At 32.8% G+C, this 22871-nt stretch overlaps 1 protein-coding gene across 1 annotated transcript in view; it reads right to left on the reverse strand.

Moving 5' to 3' along the window:
* The window catches only part of LOC129226144 (synaptic vesicular amine transporter-like), a 78553-nt gene that overhangs the window by 16531 nt on the left and 39151 nt on the right, over positions 1-22871 (reverse strand). Inside the window, exons 8-9 of the mRNA XM_054860744.1 lie at positions 19706-19880; positions 17533-17584 (exon numbers count right to left, since the gene is read on the reverse strand). Coding sequence (XP_054716719.1) covers positions 17533-17584; positions 19706-19880 — 227 coding nt within the window. The remainder of the gene's footprint in view (positions 1-17532; positions 17585-19705; positions 19881-22871) is intronic.

Consider the following 22871-nt stretch of genomic DNA (forward strand, 5'->3'; position numbering starts at 1 on the left):
TGACTGGAATAGCATACAGTAATTTTCTGGAGATTTCTACCGATAATTACGATGTGAAAGGAAATCAAAAGGAAAGTGAGGCCTTTTTACTTCCTTTTACAAAAAAGAAAGTATTGTATTCGCGAAAAAATTTTCACTCAAAATTCGCCCTTAATTTCCATTTTGCTCACCCCAGAATTAATGTTGAGTTTTTTTTTTTTTTTTCAACCCGACCACACGCAGATAAGTGCCTAAGAACGTATAAACACCCGAAATATCCATTTTGACACTTCCCGAGTTAATTACAACGACTTTTCTCGTGACGTCCGTATGTACGTATGAGCGTATGTATGTCGCATAACTCAATTTTGGTATGTCCTAGAAAGTTGAAATTTGGTACGTAGACTCCTAGTGGGGTCTAGTTGTGCAGCTCCGCTTTTGGCTGCATTCCGGTGTTTCTAAAAGGGTCTTTTGCCCCTTTTTGGGGGGGAAATCATTGTTAATTTCGATGGATACTCAAGTGGTGTTATAATTTGGCGGACATTTGGCGATATATCGCAAGTCTTTTGGTCGCCAAGTTTTGTCGCCAACTTGGTGACAAATTCGGCGATTTTTTTTAAAATCTGGTTTCAATTTGGCCACTGGTGGTGATATTTAGAAACTATTGAATCGCATTAAAATTGCCAATAATGGAAAAAATGACATTAAAATGAGCAAAAGGAAGTCATGTGATGCACACATCAGCTCACTTTAGTATGTGATCTAAGTTAGTACTTTTAATAACTTTAATATAAAAAATGTTCGTTTCATTTTTCTGTTGATTTATCTAACTAAACGATAAGAAAACAACATTAGAATGGTTGTCACGTTGACTTTGATCACAATGGCTTACTGTTGTAACACGGTTGGGGGAATTACCCTTGAAAAAAAAAATGATACCCAGGACTTGGAAGACTTGTTAAAGAAACCCATTAACAGCCAAGAAACAATGTTGACTTTACTGGAGAAAGAGACTCTGCAACTATGTTTCAAAAATATTTTATACATGGACTGCTCGTAATGCGGCCGATATCCCCCAGTAGCACCAGAACGTTCAAATCTAGTACAGAAATCGTGTTATTGGTCGAATGACGGTATTAAGTGTTACTTGCACGTAAAATTAGACGTACAGCAACAGTGATATTATCACGGTGCCAGTTTAGTTCTGAGGTGACGTCATGTTAGACGTTCAAAAACCGTTCTAATGCCACGGTGTTATTCCCGTGCTAAAATAACGTAATATTTGACGTTCCGATATCACTGCATCCGAGCGCCCTCTATATCTGTATACCTTAGAATAGTTTCAGAAACTTTCTTTGCTTGCCAACTTCAACAGCTTTCGGAGCAACTGCTCAAAAACAATCGGAGCAAAGGATATTCTTTTATCAAAAGTAAGTGATTGATTTAATTATAATTATTTTTAAATCTTTCACATGCAAATTTTGTTTATAAGTCGAATTTCATTTAAATTTTGAATTAATTGGTTTTTTTTTTCTTAGATTCGAACATTCTGCAAAACTTAATTGTTCCATTTGTATAACTTCATATCAATGACTATTTCGTGGATACATTTTTTGCTAACGTTTCTTTGTGAAATTTTCATTCCTGATCTGAATCCGAAATGATTGCTACATTTATTTCCGTAAAAGAGGTTGTTTTAGTTATTCCATGCAGAATGCGTATTGCTTGTTTATTATTTTATCGCAACAAAACAAAATGGCGAGCGGCTACCAGCTGTTGATTGTCATCACCTGGTGCTTGAAATTTTCTGCGTTTATTATTTCTTCACAGATTTAACAAACAAAAAAGACTGACAAAAATCAATTAATGAATTGGAAACTGATGGGGAAAGAAAAATAATATTGAACAGAAGAGTTGGCTTTAAGGGTTAAAATTATCTGCTAGTTTTGTCTGTATTAGAAAAATATTCGTAAATATTCGCCGTGTAATAAAGTGTTTGAACTCAGATTTTTTTTAATTTTTTTTTTATTTTAAGTCTTTATTTAGAGTTTTAGATTCGGGTTTTAAATTTGTAACATCTTTTTGACGGAAAAAACAGCCTTGCTCTTGAATCAATCGGCATCTTATAAGTGGAATTAAATTGTATTTAATTATGAATTGAGTATGTTTTGTGCAATTTTTAAATGGGATCGAATTTATGTCGAATAAAGGGGCAAAAAAATCCCCAACCTGACCTTTTCATATTTTCATGAAATTTTCAAAAATCTTACTCTTCCACATTTTAAATTTGTAAATAATTTTAAAAAAGAATTCAATCATCCATAACTTATGATTTTGAAATTCGTTAAAAAGTATTTGTTTTGCTGGTCGGCAGTGCTTTCATGCTTAACTTCAATTCTATGGGAACTTCAGTCTTGTAAAATAGCTCCCTTTAAAAGACAACTACGTGCTCTTTGATTCGATATATAAGTTGAAAACCTTTTCAAAAAATGCTTCTCACAAAATTTCATAATTTTTTGAGATATTGTCCTTCATCTCAAAAAATGAGTGCTAATCAGGGTTGTTTGATCTCTAATTTCCGAAAATTTTCGGTCGACACATTCTAAAACTAAAAAAATATTTAAAAAAAACCTTTTAAAATGGTACTTTTCAAATGATTTCAAATTATTTTTCTATGCATATTTGACAAGTTCTTTTCACGGGGGGGGGGAGGGTAAAGGGGGCAACTTCCAAAAAATTTCACTGTTTCAAGAAAATTTTACTTGAATCCACCATCACCCCTGGTGCTAATCTCTCAATAGTTCCAGTGAAAATCCTTTTTTTATTTTTTTCAAAATCTCAAAAAGACAATATCTTAAAATTGAGATATTTTTTTTCTAAATATTAAATTATGTGAAAAGAATTTTTTTGAAGAGTATTTAAGTTACTGACCACCACACACAAATCAAAGTGCATGTAATTGTCAGCTATTACACAATCCTGATGCTCCCCATAGCTTTGAGAAATGATTTCAAAAGCACCGAAGGAAGATACATTAACAAACCTCAAAACTTCATTACGCAGTAGCTGCGTCTCCCGGCTTTGCACGGTCTACACTCCTCGAAAATGAAAGTTGTGTCAAGTGACGCGTGTTCAACAATCACGCTTGAACAAAAAGAGAAAAAAAAACCACAGTAAAATTTTGCTACACATTCCGAAAAAATAATCGAAAAGGAAACGTTTTAAGTCTACCGATTGCAGGAAAAGCCTCAAAGCAAAACCCAGAATTTTATTTGTTTATGTTCAAGAAAAAAAATGGCAACAGATCTTCCTTCTCAATGGTTTTCTTCACGCTATAAATTTCAATAAAAGCATTGTTACGGAAAGTTGAGATGAAGCACTGATAACTTGAATGGATGAAAGTCATCGAAAAATAGAGATTTCATTTTGAGAAATCTAAGTATTATCCTATGTATTATCCTCATATAAATAATAGTCGGTGATCAAGTAACCCGCGTGTTTCAACAATGAAACTCGCGCCACGGCATGAAAATTTGAGAATGTTTTGGTAATGTTAAACATGCAGGGAAATGCTTAATCGTGACAAGGCTGAACTCGATCCGATGACTTAACTGTTTTACTGGTAAGACTCATTTTAGGAGAATAAAGAAACGTAAAAATGCTCAACAATGACCACTGTCTACTGGAGTTAATGTTTAATCCACTGGAGTTAGGGTTAAACTGCCAAATTTAACTTAAACTACCAAAATATCACCAAACAGGCGTTCGCTGCGTTTAAATGTATATCGAAACAAATTTTCACTAGAGTTTAGAGTTGATCCACTGGAGTTAGGGTTAAAATTTAAAAGTACCAAAATATCACCAAACAGGCAATGGCTGCGTTCAAATGTAGAAGCAAATTTTCACCTGTCATACCGTGACGGGTGACATTCTAGTAATAAATAGTTTTCAATTGACATCTCTGCTAATTATTATCGGAGGATTATGTTAAACAGTCAAACATAAGACGGGAAAATTACGAATCCAATTGTACCTGGTTTGATGGTCAGTTTACTGGCGTTTGGGAGAAATTACTCGGACATATGTATATAGATTAATAATAGATTGATAGGTACAGACGCTCAGATTTTAATTATGTAGGATGATTTATGAAAGATTTTTTTTTAAACCATATGTATCTTTATGATATAAAAGAGCAAAATTTCTGAAAGTTTTATGTTAGTATGAAATGGTCAGGTTCAGTGCCCACCTGATTTAACATGAAGTCACCCAATACGAAATAGAACACAATGAAATTAAAACAATAATAAATGAAATAAGCTTATTAATATGTTTTGAATTATGTTGTCTACAACTCCTAGACATTAAAGTCAATGCAAAATCTTTGCATCTTTCGAATTATAAACAAAATAAAATAGTTGAAGGAAGTACATGTATTGCAAAATAAATAACAGGTAAAAGCATCTAAGCAGTCATAATTTTGTTTCTTGAAAACATGAAAGTAAGATGCATACAAAATAATCAAAACAATTATGTGTCACACCAGGGGCGGCATTTCAGCATTTCATTTGGGGGGTCGAGTTTCTTAAATACGAATTACCTCAGTATGGAACAAAACACACATTGACTAACAGCAAGTAATCACGATATGTGGGGGGGGGGGGGGGGGGAGACTGCATAGTTAAAGAGCCCCAGAAAAGATATTTGTTGATGCAAGATATGTTTTTCAAAAATAGTATGTATTTTTAAAGAGTATCTATGAAAGCATACTATGATGCATTGAGCAGCTGAAATGTGTTTCCAGCAGAAGAAAGTGATTAACACTCATTTAATAGACACACTTAAAGTATGAGCGTAACAATGAGCATAAAATACCACGGCATTTTCTTCTGAAAATCATGCAGCCACACGACTACACGAGCCTCTCATAACCATCGTTACGCAGAGCACACAAGAACGAGACATTCAGCCTATATGAGGAAATTACGTCTATCGTTGAAATTAACCATGATTCTTCATCAGTTTTTTCTGTTCTGAAAAGGCCGGTAAAGGCTTGATGAAATTCGAAAAATTTAAAAAACGGAAAATACTTGCTCTTGTCTGGAAATGTGTCAAGTTTCGTCAACCATTACGAAGAACCAGCAAGATTGTTTTTCTTCAACTTTGATTGGCGATTTTCGTAAATTGATTTGCTCACTTTTTATCATTCCTCTTAAAAAATTTGGGGGTGCGACCGCCCCCTCTTGACCCCCCTATTTGCCGCCCCTGTGTCACACCAAATAATCAAATGACATTTCCCATTAAACCCCACGTATTCTCAATATAAAAGATACAGCTGTGCTTTTCTATACATAATGGGTCTTCTACAACCTCAAAATAGTGAATAGTATCAGAAAGAGAAAATTACTCCATCCAATCATGAACATTTTTAGTGAAGAGGCTTTGTTTGTTTGTATTGGAAAGGTGGAAAGGTTTTTAATTCTTCCGAAATATACCAGGTTAATTTTGGGAAGATTCTGATAGGGACAAAAGCTTTTCTGTTTTTCGCAGGATATGTTACCGGCAGGAACAAGATACTTTAGCTGTCCCTTATTTTCTAGGAACATTTCGAGGTTTTTTTTACAATGAAAAAAACAAATTAGTGCACATCTTTTCTTTGTCCGACAACTTCCATTTCATCCTTTGTTATAAGTCTTAATAAACGCGATTTTGGAAAAATATCAATGAATATTTTCATATCTTGAAAATAATTCTAGTAATATCTCTGAATATATGTGTGGTACATTGATTCTTACCTTTCTTCATTATTTACTCTGAGATGTGCACAAAATAGATAATTTAAGTAATGCAACTAGCATCTTCTCCTAAAAGCAGCAGGCCATGTTTTATATGTGTGCAAACTAGTTTTACTGTGTAGAAGTAGAATCAAGTTATGACACCTAAAATTATTACCCAATTAGACTAAAAATACTAACCAACTTAGGTTCCAAATCAAACAAAAAATAAACATGTGAAAATGATGCATAAATGCAGAAATAAAGAGTATCTATTTTTAAAATAATGAAAATATGTTTTTTGCAGTATGAAATGGTGGGAAAAAAAGTACTATCATAGAAAACGCATAGAACTTTCTTAGTGATTTTTTTCCCCATTTAGACAAATTAAGGGTCTTCCCACCGATATATAGCACACAAGTCACAAACATGGATACTCGATATGAGGAGATAACATTTGGAGTAGAAATTCCAGACGTTTCGGTTTGCTTTGCTGCAGCCATCATCAGTGGTTTGAGTTTGGTGAGACTGTTAAATGTTATCTTTTCGTATTGACGCCGGCCGTGAAAGCCTTAAACAGTATGGATACTCGAGTTGGATTTTGAAATTCCTTTAAAAGCAGCATGGTTTTTCCGTGATTAAAATTAGAATCATCCTTTATGTTTTTTTTCACATACATTATTATGTAATTTTTTTCATTAAAGAAAATCAAAGTCAAATTGTCTCTTATGTTAAAAGAATGTATTGCCTCTCTATGACTATTTCTAAAAAATGATGAACACACTGGGCTCCCAAGGTATGATCAACGGTTGTATTGTACTATTGGATTTGAACACTTCGGGTTACATTTTTTTCCAACTTATTTAGTTTAATTTGTATTATTTAAAAAATAAGAATGTTTACGTCAGGTGATTTCTAACTGTACTTCAAATTTCTTACGCACTTAATCTTATTATAAGCTGCAATTTGTCTTTTTATTTGTATTTTAATTTCAGGCAGCCAAGGTCATTAATGGGACAAAACGATCAACGTCTTTCTTTTTAATTCCTTTTTGGTTGTTCCTAAAATCAAAATATGTGTAAGAGTTTATCATGTAAAATGAAGGGAATTTTGTGATTAATTTTTTTTTTTTTAACTTGTATGTATTACTTCATTGATTTTCTGTGTGACTTACGTGATTCTTTTGCAATTAACTAAGGAATAGAAGAATATAATTCACATGAGTTTTTCTGAGGTCTAAGGAACATCTTGCATTTTAGTGAGAGAGAAAATGGGGAGTAGAGGAAATTCAGGGTTTTAACCATGAAATTCTTTAATCCAATCAAAAAGTTAATGCCGTAAAATAGATTTAATAGGGAAGTCCATTGAAAATTTGAGACCCTTTTCAAGTAGAATCATAAAATGATTCAACTAAAGTAATTTTTTTTATCATCCAAATATTATTCATCACAGACCAACTAAAAAAAAGCAAGCACTTCAAAAAAAAAAAAAAAAAAAAATCCCTAGCAAATTTTTACATTTGTGATAGTTTTACTAATATCGCTGTATTTTATTTTTAAAATTTATATCTCCATATATGTAGTAGATACATCTTAGCCATTATAGTGCATTATTTGAAAATTGTAAGAACTTTTAGGGGAGTCAATACCCTAAATACTTTCAAAAATTCGGTTTTTTGATTTCTACATATTTTGATACTCCGTTTAAATACATTTTTAATGATACAATCTTTTTGATTGTGCTCATATGAGAAGTAAGTTAAAATAAGCTTTAGAAAAATGTAAATATATTTTGATAAGGTATGATTTTCTTCTTTAAATTGCTATATCAAGAAATGGTATTTTTGAAACTAAATGTTCCTTTTCTCAGAACCTAGATTGTGTTAGGCTTTGAAATTTTTGCCACCAATTCCATACATTTAATTAGAATATTTTTAAAAAGCTTTCTTTATGTAAAATTTTACTTCAGTAAAGAGAAAAAAGTCTACATAATTAAAAGAAAAAATTCATAATTGTATCTTTAATAGATTTTCAGAAAAAGGTACATGAACATGTGGAAATTAATTTTGACGGTATAGGGGGTGCTAACTCACCTTAAAATATGTATTTTATTTATTGAATTATTTTAATTTATTAACGTACAGGATTCGTCAAACCGGGCACAGCACGAGAAAAAAAAAGAAAAAAAAAAACTCGTGGGTTTGTTAACACGGGCCACTTGAAAAAAATAAACTATCTCGATAAAGTGGATTTTTTTTTTTTAATTTACTGCATATTGAAAAATTTACTTCAGAAACAAACTACATATTAGATCTAAAATAAATAATACCAAGTATGAAAATTGGCATCTGCCTTTCCGAACAACTTCTTAAGTTTTAGGAATTAAAACTGCATATGGATTTCACGATTAATTAAAAAAGTATTTTTTTTGCTGGGAAGCCAAACTAAGCAATTTACTTAATTTATTTCAATCACTTTTGAAGATTTAATTTTATTTCCTTTCTTTCTTTGTTTTTCTTTTTTTCTTTTTGTATTGTTGAAAAAAAAATGATTTCATCAACTATATCAGGAAATCTCTTTTTTTAATAGATGTTTAATGCAAGATTGCAAAGTGTAAAGGTAGATTACAATAATCACATAAAATTAACCAACCTGTGTGATGACTATTCCAGATTCCATAAACTGTAATCATACCTGAAAATTTTCTCACATATTCTGAATTATTGTGTGCAAAATTATTTTGTGACTTTATAGTTACTAATTTTAATATTTTTTAATACAGTTCAAATTTTTATTTCCAACTTCTCGTCTGGAAGGATATATAAGATACTTGATATGATTCATGGTTATGGTTCATGCAGCTCTTTTTAAGGCAAAATTTAGTCAGATGGTTTTTTTTAAACAAACTGAAGAAATAAAATACTACTAAATGCCTTTTGGGACTAAAAGGAAAGCTTTTCTCAAAATGTGACATACTTGCTTCTGTATGGATGAATCTGTTTTCTATTTATGATGTGATCATGTTTCAGAAAAATTAATTTGATAATATTTCACCTAAATGCTAAATATTTTCAGTAAGTTTTTCAGAAGTTAGCTAGCGGTGTATTTTATGTAAATGCTACATACTTTTCAAATTCTTTTTTTTTTCTTCAATTTTGACAATTTTTGTAATAAATTTGAGTAGAAATAAATTCAGGATTTAAAATTATTCATATCTCTATGAAAAAAAAAGTAACAAAGTAGTACATTTTAAACAATGTTAAAATAGTGATCAAGATTATTTTTTTTTCTTGTAAAAAAAGTCCGCAATTTTCAACAATGACCAGGGTACTTGATGAAAAAAAAATCCAGGGTAACTAAGGTTTTTTAAATTACCCCGGTTTTTCTTCAAACCCAGTTCATGTATTCATGGGAAATTACTTTTGAAGTTATGTTGTAATACACCTTGAATAAGCCCAAGAGTCGAACCTCAAAATTGTGGTGTGGCTGCAAGACGCACTGCTATAAACTGCTCTAGGGAGTTGCATTTCAGGACAGTAAAGCCTCTACAAATGTTCATTTCATCAAAATCTGTAAATTAATCGGTATTTTTGTAAATTTTGTGTTATTATTTAGTCTGCAGAACAGAAAATATAAAAGCCTAAATTACAAAAACTGTACACATTTAGCAGATATTGCAAACAAAAGGTTAAAAAAAAACTACTTTTAGGAAAAAGTGCACAAAATCTGAGTATTATAATTCAAGGTAGTATTTACGGGAGGAATCCAAGGACCTTGTCTCCTCTCAATGTGCCAAAATTTTGCAAAACGTTAAATTTATGTGTGATAAATTTGGCTAAGCTTTGATATTACTTGGATTTTGTATAAGATATTTTTGCATTTTACTAGAGAAGCGAAAACTCCTCTACTTGAGTTTTCGAGCATCAAAACACTTCTGTACTAAATTTGGAAAAGATCCGTCGTAAACTGAAATTGTCAGAGGAAAAACCCTTTATGAAGGGAGGCCAAACTCCTTCTCCCCCCCCCCCCGCCTTTGTAAATTTTTACGCATCAAAGGAACTGTGTGCCAAATTTGGCAAAGATCATAAACTCGATTTGTTAAAAGAAAAACACTCTATGGGGTTTTTCTTCCCTCAGGGTGGGGAGAAAACTCCCCTATGTGAATTCCTGAACATCAAAGGATCTCTTAAACGATCCAACATAAACTGAATTTTGCATAAGGGCAAATCTTCTTTGGGGGGATTTCCACCCCCATAGGGAGGCGAAAACTCCCCTATGTGGATTTTTCAGCATCAAAGAAAGCTATGTGCAAATTCTATCAAAGGCCCAGGGTAAACTAGATTTTTGTAAGAAGGAAAACCCTCTATGGAGAGTTTTGCCCCTATAAAGAGGGGCGAAAGCCTCTATGTAAATTATTGAGCATCAAAAGACCTATGAGCCAAATTTGGCAAAGATCCGACGTAAACTGAATGTCTACAAGGAAAAACCCTCTATACATAGTTTCCCATCGGCAGGGGGCGAAAACCCCAAGGGAATTCTTGAACATCAAAGTATCTACGGTCAGATTTGGTAAACTCAATTTGTAAAAGGAAAAGCCCTGAATGTGAGCATCTGCACACCATAGATAGGGGGCGAAGACTCCCATATGACACTTCTCGACCTTCAAATGATTTAACAAAATTGACTATGCCAAGTTTGTCAAACATCCCACATAAACTGGATTTTTTTTTTTTTTTTTTTTTTTTTGTAAAGAAAAATCCTCATTGTGGTGTTCTTTGAAGGGGGGGGAGAGGGTCTTTCTATGAGGAATTTTCGATCATCAAAAGACTTCAGCACGAAATTCGGCAGAGATCTGACGAAAACTGAATTTGTCAATGGAAAACCCCCTTATGAGGTACACAATTATTTTTTTCGAATTTTTTTTTTACCTGTGAAAGCAGAATATTCAGTATTGTTTTACTAACACCAAAATGAAACGTCATCCTACCACTTTAACATAACGTAATATTCCACGTTCAAAATTGTTGCAAAAGTGATGATACAACACCATATTTCGACGTGCTATACGACATCGATCGACGAGACACATAGACGCTTTTTAGACCGTTCTGAGAGAACGTAATTTGAACGTGTCGGCTGGTGTGCTCTGAACGTGTTATAGAACGAGCTTTGAACTCCTTTGTGCTGCTTGGGTCAAGTTCAAAGACTAATCCCAAGCAGCACAGAGGCGTTCAAAGCTCGTTCTATAACACGTTCTCAGCACACCATCCGACACGTTCAAATTACGTTCGCTCAGAACGGTCTAAAAAGCGTCTATGTGTCTCATCGATCGATGTCGTATAACACGTCGAAATCTGGTGTTGTACTACCCCTTTTGCACCAACTTTGAACGTGGAATATTACGTTATGTTAAAGTGCGAGGAAGACGTTTCATTTTGGTGTTCACAACACGTAATTGAATATTCTGTTTTCACGGGTAAAATCTTCGCAATAATTATGTTTGTAACACTCCGAGCGGGCTTTTTTCACAAAAATTCAGTTGACATCAGATTTCTGCAAATTTCGCACAGAGGACCTTTGATGCTCCAGGATTCATATGGATAGTTTTCACTTTCCTATGGGGGCGGAAACTCCAAAAAGAAATTTCCCTTATACAAAATCCCAGTTTATGTTGTATGTTTGCCAAATTTGGCAAAGAAGACATTGAATGCTCAAGACTTAACAGTTTGTTTTTTTTAAACTCATGACAACGTTTCAAGGTAAAGGAAACAGCATAAACCATAAACATGAATTATGCCATGTATTTTAAATCCTTCGAAATGAGAAGTTGGAAATAAAAATTTCAACTATATTAAAATTAATAATCATAAAGTCACAAAATCATCTTACACATAATAATACAGAATATGACATAAATATTCAGGTATGGTTATAAATTAAAGAATCTGGTGTAGTCATCACACAGGTTGGCCAATTTTATGTCATTAATAGCGGTACCCGCACGGCTTTACCCATGTAGAAAATTAATATCATTTGGTTCGCCTGTATATTTATCAATGATGGATGATGAATTTCTCGCCAATTTGCTATGTTAAATGGCTCGCCCATATTAAGGTACCACGTTATGATAATTTGCGTCCACGTTATGATATTTTGATCATTAAAATGTTCTTAAAATTGGAATAGAAAAAGCAGGAAATCCAATTTTTGAAAAATCGCTTCGAGGGGCACACCCCCATGCTACAAACTAATTTTGTGTCAAATTTCATGAAAATTGGCCGAACGGTTTAGTCGCTATGCGCGTCACAGAGATCCAGACATCCAGATAGAGAGACATATAGACTTTCAGCTTCATTACTAGATTTAACTTTTTCAATTTGCAACCTTGATTTGATCTGCTGTTAAAAAAGATTCCCTGTAAGTTTATTAAAACATTTTTTTTCAACAATGAAAGAACAAAATGTTTGAAAGTGATTGAAATAGATACGTTTTGCTTATTTTGATTACCTTAAAAAAAATGTATGTTAATTAATTGCAACATCCATAAGCAGTTTTAATTTTTAATACTTTAGAAATTTGGATGAAGATTATAACTATACGATTAATATAGTTATAATCTTCAGTTTATTGTTGAAGTAAATGTTTCAATATGCTGTAAATTTTGAAAAACCCCACGCTACCGAGATAGTAGGGTTTTTTCAACTGGGCTCAGGTGAAAAAACCCGGGTGGGTTATTTCGAGCTGAGCAAAGTTTGGTGAACCCTGTTCATGAATGAATTAAAATACATTCAATGAATAAAATAGGTATTTTAAACTACTTACAACTTTCAAATAATGTACGGCTTTGATATGTATTCTACATGCGAGTATATGGAGAGAGATATTTTCAAAAGAAAATAAAACAACACGTTAGCAACTTTATTAAAAATATCATGGGTCTAAAAATTGCTAGGAGGAAATTTTTTGAAGTGCTTGCTTCTCTTTTTCCAGTTGGTCTGATAACTAATTTTTAGAATTTTGAAAAGTTTACTTTAATAAAATCTTTTTTTAAGTACTTGAAAAACATCTCAAATTTTCCATGACTTTCACCCTTTAAATCAGTTTGCGGTACTAAATTTTCAGATTGATTTTACTGGCCATTTCACAGTATTTTGTCCAAGTGTAGAATCCGCAATATGATACTTTTTTTTGCCATTACTATTCAATTTGCTGTTTGATTAGCACATTGTTTTATTTTGAGTTTATATGTTTGTTAGGATTAACTCAGAATAAAATTTTGTGCAATGAAACAGCAAATTAAATAGTTATGGCAAAAAAATCATATTCCGAACTCTACAATTGGACAAAATACTTCGAAATAGCCCTTAGAGAATTTTTTGTTGAAACCCTTAGTTTCCTGCTCCCTCTTCTTTTTTTTATCTGTAAACTGCAAGTGGGGAAATATGGGGGTACAGAAATACAATTAAGATGACTGAGCTTTTACAAAATGAACAAATTGGTGATTTGTTTTGAAAATTATAGTACATAAAGAAAGAACGTTGTATTTTATAATAAAACTGTCATTAAAACAGTATTTGTTACTTTTGTCAGTAAACTTGTGATTTTAAAAGAAAAATGGAAAATTTTCACTTTTTTTTTCATAGAGCAAAGTGAAAAATAAAATATTTTCCTAATGAATTATTTTCTATTTGATTATAAAAAAATATTTTTGATTAAATAACTTCGTTAAAAAAATCAGGATTGCTAAAGCGAATAATTAAGTAGATTAATTAATGTATGAAGAAAAATAACTAAATAAAAGTGTGAATTAATAAGAAAATAAGTGAATGAATGAATAAATAATCGAATTACTAAATGAAGTAATGCAAATGAATTTATTAACAAATGAATACGTAGTGATTCAGTAAAGGATAGAGCGACTAATAGAAATAAACTATTTCCCTTTGCCCAGCATGAACTTGCCTGGTTGTAAAAAAAATATTCAAAATACAAATAAGCTAAATATTAACTAATAAATACTGCACTGAATATTAGAAGGTCTCAATTAATATGCTAAATGTTAATAAGAACTACTTTATCATTTTAGAACAACAAAAATAATTTGTTACTTGCTACAAAGTGTTACAATACGAGTATCAATGTTTAAAAATTGAATGTATTACCTTACTGTTTTTATCTCCTTCTGTTTTTTTTTTTTCTGACTGTAATAGACAACATGTGCTACTATATAATTAAAATAATACCAACCAGATAGGTGGCGGTAAAAGTCAGAGTAAAATATTTCACCATTTCACTTTGCCCTCCTATTTCACTTTACCCCACATTCCCCTAACTTAGGGGAGTTTCTTAGACCTCAAAAATAACTCATATGAATTATATTCTTATACTCGTTACGAAATAAAATCAGAATAACATATTCACACAAAAATGAATTAAGAAACTCATAAAAGTCAATGCAAAATTTAATTATTAAATATCCTTTATTTTACATGATGCATTTTTACACATATTTTAGGAACAACCAAAAATTAATTTTAAAAATAATATCTATCCCGTTTATGGCTTTTATTGCCTAAAATTAAAATGAAAATAAGCAAAATTCCCAATTAATCCGTATATATATATATATATATATATATATATATATATATATATATATATATATATATATATATATATATATATATATATATATATATATATATATATATATATATAATAGCCAATGATCGAGTAACGCTCCCGATATCATCAACAATGAAACTCACGCCACGAAAAATGATGTAATGCTCTTTTAAGATTTTTTTTTAAATAATCATAAATTGCTAAATATTGATCAAGTATGAAGGAAAGAAAAAAAAACCTGAAAGAGGATTCGAGTTTTTTAGTTCTGATCAGAGAAATACGATAGATTATAAATCACAAAAACTTAACTCATTAAAAATAACAATTAATGCAGTAATATATCCGTAAATTATTCAATGAATGGTTATTTTTTACTTCAAAACATTTCTTCGATTCGACAACCAAAATGGTAGTATTATAGGCAGAAATTTTTCTATTTTTCAAAGTAATAATTTTAATTTCCTACCTATCCCTTTAAAATGTCATAATTTGTTGATTTTTACTGTCCGTTGAAGCATGAGCAGGAGGAAATTCCAAGCGGCAGGTGATAGCTTTAACATCAGACAAATCTGCAACATATGGCTGCTCGCCATTTTGTTTTGCTTTAGAATAGAATGAATTAAATTTTATTCAATGAATCTTATTTTTGTAACCCTGACTCTTTTGAGATAAATCTATTTTTTTTAAATACTATTTGAACGAGGAACTTTTTCTGTTAATCAAGTAAGTTATTTGTAATGAATATTTTTTTAAACAGAATAAACATTTTTTTTTTTTAGAATGTTCGAAGGTCAGAAAAACGGATAAAATTCAGAACATATAAAAGACACCACTCATCTCCAAATTTTAACAAATTTATAAAATAAAGTTAGACTTGTGTATAAAATTTACATGTTGAAGATCTTTAAAAAAGTTATAATAATTGCCACGGAATTTGATAAATGGAACTGAGTAGATCGCTAGTTTTTTTCGCCATAGGCCTAACCTATGACAATAATTACAAAGTAGCTAGGCTTTTTACCCCAACTTAATTTAACTCGATTACTTACTTTTGACAAAAGTTAATCCATTACTGTGTTCTTTAATCTTCAAAGAAACATCCAATTTTACAGAATTTTATGTATTCGAACAAAGAGAAAATCCCAAGGAAACTTCTAGCTCATTATACTATTTCGAGGTAAACACAGATAGAGGGCGCTCGAATTAGGTGGCATTAGCACTAAAATTGAACGGTAAAATTAACACCGGTTTGATGCCGTGAAATATTACGTTATATTAGCACGGGAATGGCACCGTGATAATATTACTGTTTTTGTACGTCGAATATAACGCACAAGTGACACTTAACACCGTCATTTGACCAATAACACGATTTCTGTACCAAATTTGAACGTTCTGGTGCTACTGGGGATTCTTCTGTTCCTCGCTGCAGTGGCGTTTCTGCCGCCCGGGGTGTTCCTCAATTTGCCGCCCTTTTGATGAGAAATAGCTAGTACATGAAAAAATTGAAAGCATTTAAAGTAAAAATATGAATTTAATTTAGAAGAAAATGATCTTATATTTCTTCTTCATACTTTTCTTGCAGAAGAAAGAAAGAGTTCAGGGTCCCACCGAAAAATTTCAAAAGTCAAATCAAAATTCGTAATTTTAGTAACGCTAATAGAAAAGAGGCTTAGAGCTCTCTCTCTAGATCAATTTAAAAAAAAAAATCAGTTTTAGGCTTTATTTGGGGTCGTTAGGGAGAGGGGTATTTTCAAGGAAATTTTCCGAAATTAAAGTGTTAAAAAAGCAATTTAGGACATCTTTGGTTGCGTGAACAGATTTGAGAAGGTTCGGGGGCGCTGTCCGGAAAGTTTTTTGACTATACTGTGCAAAAACACAAACGAGTATACTGTATTTAGTGTTGTGGGGGCTTCTCAGTAGATTTTCTTCCCGAAGTATTTTCCATATTAAAATCAATTTTGGACAATCTTTGATGACGCTAAAGATAATAGGGAACTTTCGGGGGAGCTCTCTGGAAATTTTTCGATGCAAAAGTTTCAAAAAAAAAACGCAATCGTAGGCTATCTTTGGAGGGCGTTAGGAAGTGATTGAATGTTTCTAAAAATGTTGGGAAGTCAGATGGCTCTTTCGTCTCCCCTGGAAACGTTTCGAAAATGACGTCTTAAACGCGATTTTAACTGTTGTTTAGCAGCCTTCAGAAATTTCTAAAAACGAAATTTTGAGCCAGATTGTGTTGTTAGGTGACTGCCATTTGAAGCCTCTTCCTTGGAATTTTTTTGAAGTTGAAGTTTCAAAAACCCATCTTTATGCGATTTTTGAAGACATTGGATGAGATGGGGTTTTTAAAGTTTGAAGTTAAAGTCCTAAACACACATTTTACACTACCTTGAATAACGTTATAAGAAGGGTCAGGTCGATCAGAATTCGACTGCTCTGAGGAATTTGTTGATATTGAAGTTTTAAACGGATTGAGATTGAAGGCCTAAAACTGCATTTTTAGGCTGTTTGGTGACGTTAACAGATAGGAAGGTTCGGTTGCACTTCCCGAAAAATGCGACATTTATTGAGGCTTTAACAACGTAATTTTAAGCTGTCTTCATATTCATTATATTGGAAAGGTTCAAAATTCGCTGTCCTGAAAGCCCATCTTCGTCACCGTGGCCACCGTGCTCTCCAGACCTAATTCCATGCAATTTGTTTTTTTTTTTATGGTGCTACATCAAAGATCGCGAGTTTGTGTCCCATGGGCCACGTGTTTTACAAGATTTCCGCCAAAAGAACACAATCGCACTTTCTAAGATTGATCGCGACATGTTACAGACAGTGAAACCAGATTTAGGCTTTAGACTACATATCTGCTGCATTACTTAGAGTCCATTTCAAAGCATTTCGAAAACAAAACTTGTACAGTTTTATTCTCCAGTAAAGTCAGCGTGTTTTATCTACATTGGTAATGTTTGTTTCAATAAGGCTTCCAAACGCCAGACGGAATTTTGATTTTTATATGCATATAATAGAGATAGACTGGGGTGCCGTGAAAAAATTATAATTTTTTAAAGGGTGCAGCAAGATAGAAAAGATTGAAAACCCCTGAATTAATTTACATTTTCTTCATTATCTGTTACAAGGAATTTTAATGATAAGACACTTACCAGTAAAAGACATACTCCAATGATTAACAATCCTACCATAGTAGATAGCCACCTTTAAAAGAGCAAAATCATATCATTCAGCAGGAGTTTTTAAGTTGTTAAATAAAGTAAATTTAATATACAAGGTTCGGCTATTACTGACGTAGGGGTACTGACGTAACTGTAAGGGAACGAAAAGCCGGAAGAAGGCACAAATGATTGCATATTGAAGAGCGCTTTCTTGCGCATGTGCAGTACAATCGGCGCCATTCTGAAGTTAGTGGTTCTCGTGGAAAGGCGCATCAAACGCAGCTCTTCAACTCCTGCTGTCACCAAAATGCGAACTTTTTCAATTGCTTCCATCGTACGTACGAACTTGCGGCCGACCTGTGTGTGGATCATCATCGACGCTTTTGCTCCCGTCCCGAATGTGTTTAAACCATTCAAAAGCTCAAGTGAACTTGTTTCAACATTTTGTATGATTCTACAAATGCCTTGCCCAACTTGAAGCAAAATCTAATGTTAATTCTTTGCTCCATTTTCACTTCGACAGCAGGAACTTAAGAGCAACGTTCTATGAGAGCCTTTCCACGAGAAACACTTACTTTAGAATGACGCTGATTGCACTGCACCATAAGCAAGAAAACGCTCTTCAATATGAATTCATTAGCGCCATCCTCCGGCTTTTCGTTCTCCTACAGTTACATCAGTCCTGGAAATTAATAGCCGGACCTTGTATTATAAAACTGTAGGGCATTTATTGAAAGTTAAAATTAATTACATCTGAAACAGCTAAAAGGTGTTTATTTAGTAATAAAACTCGAACAAATCAGTAACTGAAAAAGTACATGTGATTTTTGGATATATTGCGGATGTAAGATTTTACGGTAAAAAGTATTAGCCACGAATAAACCAGTACATTTTACCTTAAGGAAATGTTTTTAGAAGTCTACATAAGTTCAATACAGCCTGCCGATACCCTTTGTTGTTCTACAGCAAGTAGCAAGTATAATTTTCATTTTTACTTTAAATACCAGTTTTTCAACTAGTTTTTATAGAATAAAACTTAACCATACGTACGCACGCACATGGGACTAAAAATTCATAAAAATGACGGGTTTGACGCTGTAAGAATTTCAGGAGAAAATTTTTAAGTGATGACTTAGACCATTTTTGTTATATAGCAATAACTAAACCATGTTTCATTTGGGACTGTAAGTGTCAGATAACATTTGTTGCTTGAGCTTTGGAGTTAAAGAGAACTGTCAACTGCTCTATTTATACACATTTTAGCAGAGAGTTGCTATTGAAACAATACAGATCCAAGTGACTGTGAATTCGATTTCATAAGTAGTTTTATAGTCGATCTGTTGTTCCGAATTTCAACGTAAAGATTTTATTTATGTTTGAAATAAAAATAATGTTTGATTCTACTTTTTCCGCATCGTTATTGTTACATTTTCATTTAATTTGAAATGGATAATCAATTCTTTCATAAAGAAGAAAATCATTACACGTTAGGAAATCCCAAGGTTGGAGTTAAAGGAACAAATAAAGAAAACCTCTCCGACAGTAATTTCTGGCTATGGCATGATCTTTTATAAAAATTAACCAGAAATTCCCCGGAAAAAAATTTATCTTTTGCAAACAAATCTTTGTTTTTAACAAAAAAATAAGCATCATAGCCAACAAGTATTAATATTGTAAGGCTTTTAAAAAAGGAATGTACTAACAAACACATTCTAAGACAAATGAAACAACTCAAAATACCAAATAACATTAAAAATAATAGTAATAAACGAGTTCCTATTCAGAGTCACAACTGACTACAACTGTATTTATGTCAAGGACTGCATACTAAGTGCCTTGCCTCCATTATTTTATATACCGATAGATGGCAGCACCATCACCGGATCGAACAGTTAATGAGAATTTAGAACTAGTCCAGGAGCAAGTAGCTACCTGGTGCTAGCACCCCCAGAAGTTTCGTTTCACTTGGAAGACATTGAGACTACGAGCATATTTAACGTCGCCCAGTCCCTTTTAATGAAGACGGTGGGTCTTCGACCATCGAGGTTCGAACTCAGGACCCTCCGGCCCCGAATCCGACTCTACCGATCGGGCTACCACGGCCCCAATAAACGAGTTATAGAACTCCATGAAATACTGAAGGATTTGATGGGTAGGTTCTCACCTGCCCATCCTATGCCCCAAGGGACCGAAAAGATTCGTTCCTATCAGGTAGGATATACTGGCTGGCAGGAAAGCCGCACCTTGCTGCCACTTCGGGGCGTTCATGGTGTCCATCATCCACAGGGGCAGGGAAGGCTCCAAAGTGGCGATGCCCATGTTGGCGAATGTGATGGCTCCTGGTAAGACAACGAATTACTTTTTTCACTAACAGATGTTGCATTTTTCAAAATTTTAAACACTTAAACAAAAGAAAACATTACGAATGAATGGGCCAGAGATATTGTTTAAAGTACTTGCAAGATACCTACAGTGCTGGCCAAATTATTAGACTAAGACTGTTTTAAAAGCAAATTCTTTATTGATTACATAAATATAGACACATTAACGAACAGTGAAATAATTATCTAATATTTAGTATGCATTCCCTTGTTCGTGATGAGCATTTTAAGTCTTTTTGGCATACGTTTCACACATGGTTTACTTCATTTTTTAACTTTTTAAAAAAGGAGGTAAAAAATTGTTTATACTCACTATTATATATATTCACATGCACATACTCACTAATTACCTAAAACCAACTTTAAATATAACAGAACACACTAATAAAAAGAACTAGTGAACTGTTTAAACTGATTGAGGTTATGTTCCTGGTAGGTAGATAAACAAAGAACATAAACAAAGCATACAGTGCTGCCACCTACAAACATTAAATTATGCTAAAATGACGTAATAATCAGTGTACAGTATGTATGTACATTAACAGTAAAATAAATAGTATTTTAGTACAAATAATGTGCAAAAAACAAACAAAAAAATAAAAAAATAAAAAAAAAACGCTTTAGTCTAACAATTTGGCCAATCCCGATTGTATCATCCAGAGACTGAAATTTCGTCCTTGTTACGCATTCACCAGTCTGGAATGGACAATAACCGAACTGGACGCAGATGTAATCTCATTGAATTTGAAAGTTCCAACAAACTGGTATATAAAGTAAATTTATCTTATAAGCGATTTTATACGATTATTCATCAAATAGTTCATCGCACATTAAGTGAGGCTCACTATCAAAGCCCAATTGATTTAAAACGAATCCTTCTCAAAAATTGTCGAAAACTGCGACCTAAAACCAGTTTTGCTTTATAAATAATTTAATCCAAGCTTTTACCATATCACGACTGTAAATACTTACGGATAACATTAACAATATTATTATAGTAATTTGCTTGTACGGGCTAGTATACGGCACAAAACTACAGGAATTTAGTTGAATTTGAATGAGAAATAGAATAATAATAACAATAATAATGATGATAATAATAATGATAATAATAATAACAATAATAATGATGATGATGATAATGATAATAATAATAACAATAATAATAATAATGATGATGATAATGATAACAATAATAACAATAATAATAATAACGATGATGATGATGCTGGTAATAATAATAATAATACATCGAATAATAATAATAATAATACATCGAATAATAATAATAATAATACATCGATTTACTTCAAAAACAGCTCAATACAAATTATTTTTATCTGTAAATTAATTAGGAAAAAACTACTAATTTAAAAAAGAAAACATTACGTCGTACACCGAACGTTTTTCAAACGAATAAAAGTCTTATGGAAAAATTGAGTGGACAGAGCACGATTTCTTTTCTTTTCTTTTTACCCGACTGCGCGTGCGCGACGCAAAGGAGGGTAATGTGTTTATCAGTCTATGTTTGTATGTCCGTTTCTATGTGGCGTTGTACAGGCTAAACGCCTTGACCAATTTTGGTAATTCTTACGTCAATCGATTTGTCTTAACCTTGGGAGTGTCACTAAACACATGACAGTAATCAAAAGTACAATTTGAAAAACCAGTTGCCATTTTGTCAATTTGGGATCGGCGCACGCTGGGTGTCGCACACTGTATGGCACGCTACCTACGTGCGACAAAAGTAGGTAGTTTTCCCTGCCTGAATTTTTTATTGAGCAATCACAATTGCTTATTGTTCTCACTTGACTGTTTTTGGCGTGCTATGATTTTATCCCCCCCCCCGCCTCCCTCTGCCAGCACCACCGTCGACCGGCTTTCACGATGCTGCTCCTCTAGCGAAAATCGTCTCTAGGTTGCGTCCATATCCTACGTGCATACACACACACACTCATGCCTACACACACACTGGCACACACATACACACATACACACACTGACACACACATACACACACGCTCACATACACACTCACAGACACAAACACACGCCTACAGACACACACACGCCTGCACACAGACACAAACCTACACACACTCACACACATACCCACACACACACACATGCCTGCACACACGCAAAAAAAAACACGTGATTGCGAAAAACATAATTTAAATTCAAGATGTCAAAATTCAAATTAATTTTTTTTTCTTTTTTGAGCAATCAAGAATTGCTTATCATCCTCACTAGATCAAAGTTGATGTATCTTTTCAGATAAAAATGATGACGGTTGTTTTTAATATTTATTTCGAGAGCAAAATTTTGGTCGCCGTATCTACAAATTGTCTGCGGTTTAATTTGATTCATGTTTTTACAGGGCTTATCTCAAGCAGACTTAACGTTAAAGAAAGAGTTTTTTTGTGTGTAGAACTACGTTTCTTCAGGGAAAAAAACCTATATAGATAAACTTAAACAGTAAAACATCATCTAAGAACAAAATTTCCACATTACGAATTCCTATCTACAGTAAACTTCCGATTATCGGCGGTCGGTTTATCCGCGGCTCGGATTATCCGCGGGTCTTTCCAATATTTTTTTTAACGGCCATTAAATGATTTTTAAGCTTATGATTGTGCTATTGCTCGTTTATAGCTTTTACACATGTATAATTTTTACATTCAATGTTGGTAGATGGAATGTAGCAAAGTTTTTAACAAAAATTTAAATGTTTTTGTGAGTGTTATTCATATTTTTTAGCTATTGTATACAGTAGTATCATTTTTTAACTATTACTCGGATTATCTGCGGTTTTCGCTTATCCGCGGTTACCATACCACCCTATTCCGCGGATAATCGGGAGTTTACTGTATTAAGATTGATAAGAAATAAAAATACATAAAGTTACACGCTGTAAATAATTTTTATAATAAATTTACTGTTGGATGT

This window comes from Uloborus diversus, chromosome 7 (genome assembly GCF_026930045.1).
Source record: "Uloborus diversus isolate 005 chromosome 7, Udiv.v.3.1, whole genome shotgun sequence".
NCBI classification, from domain to species: Eukaryota; Metazoa; Arthropoda; class Arachnida; order Araneae; family Uloboridae; genus Uloborus; species Uloborus diversus.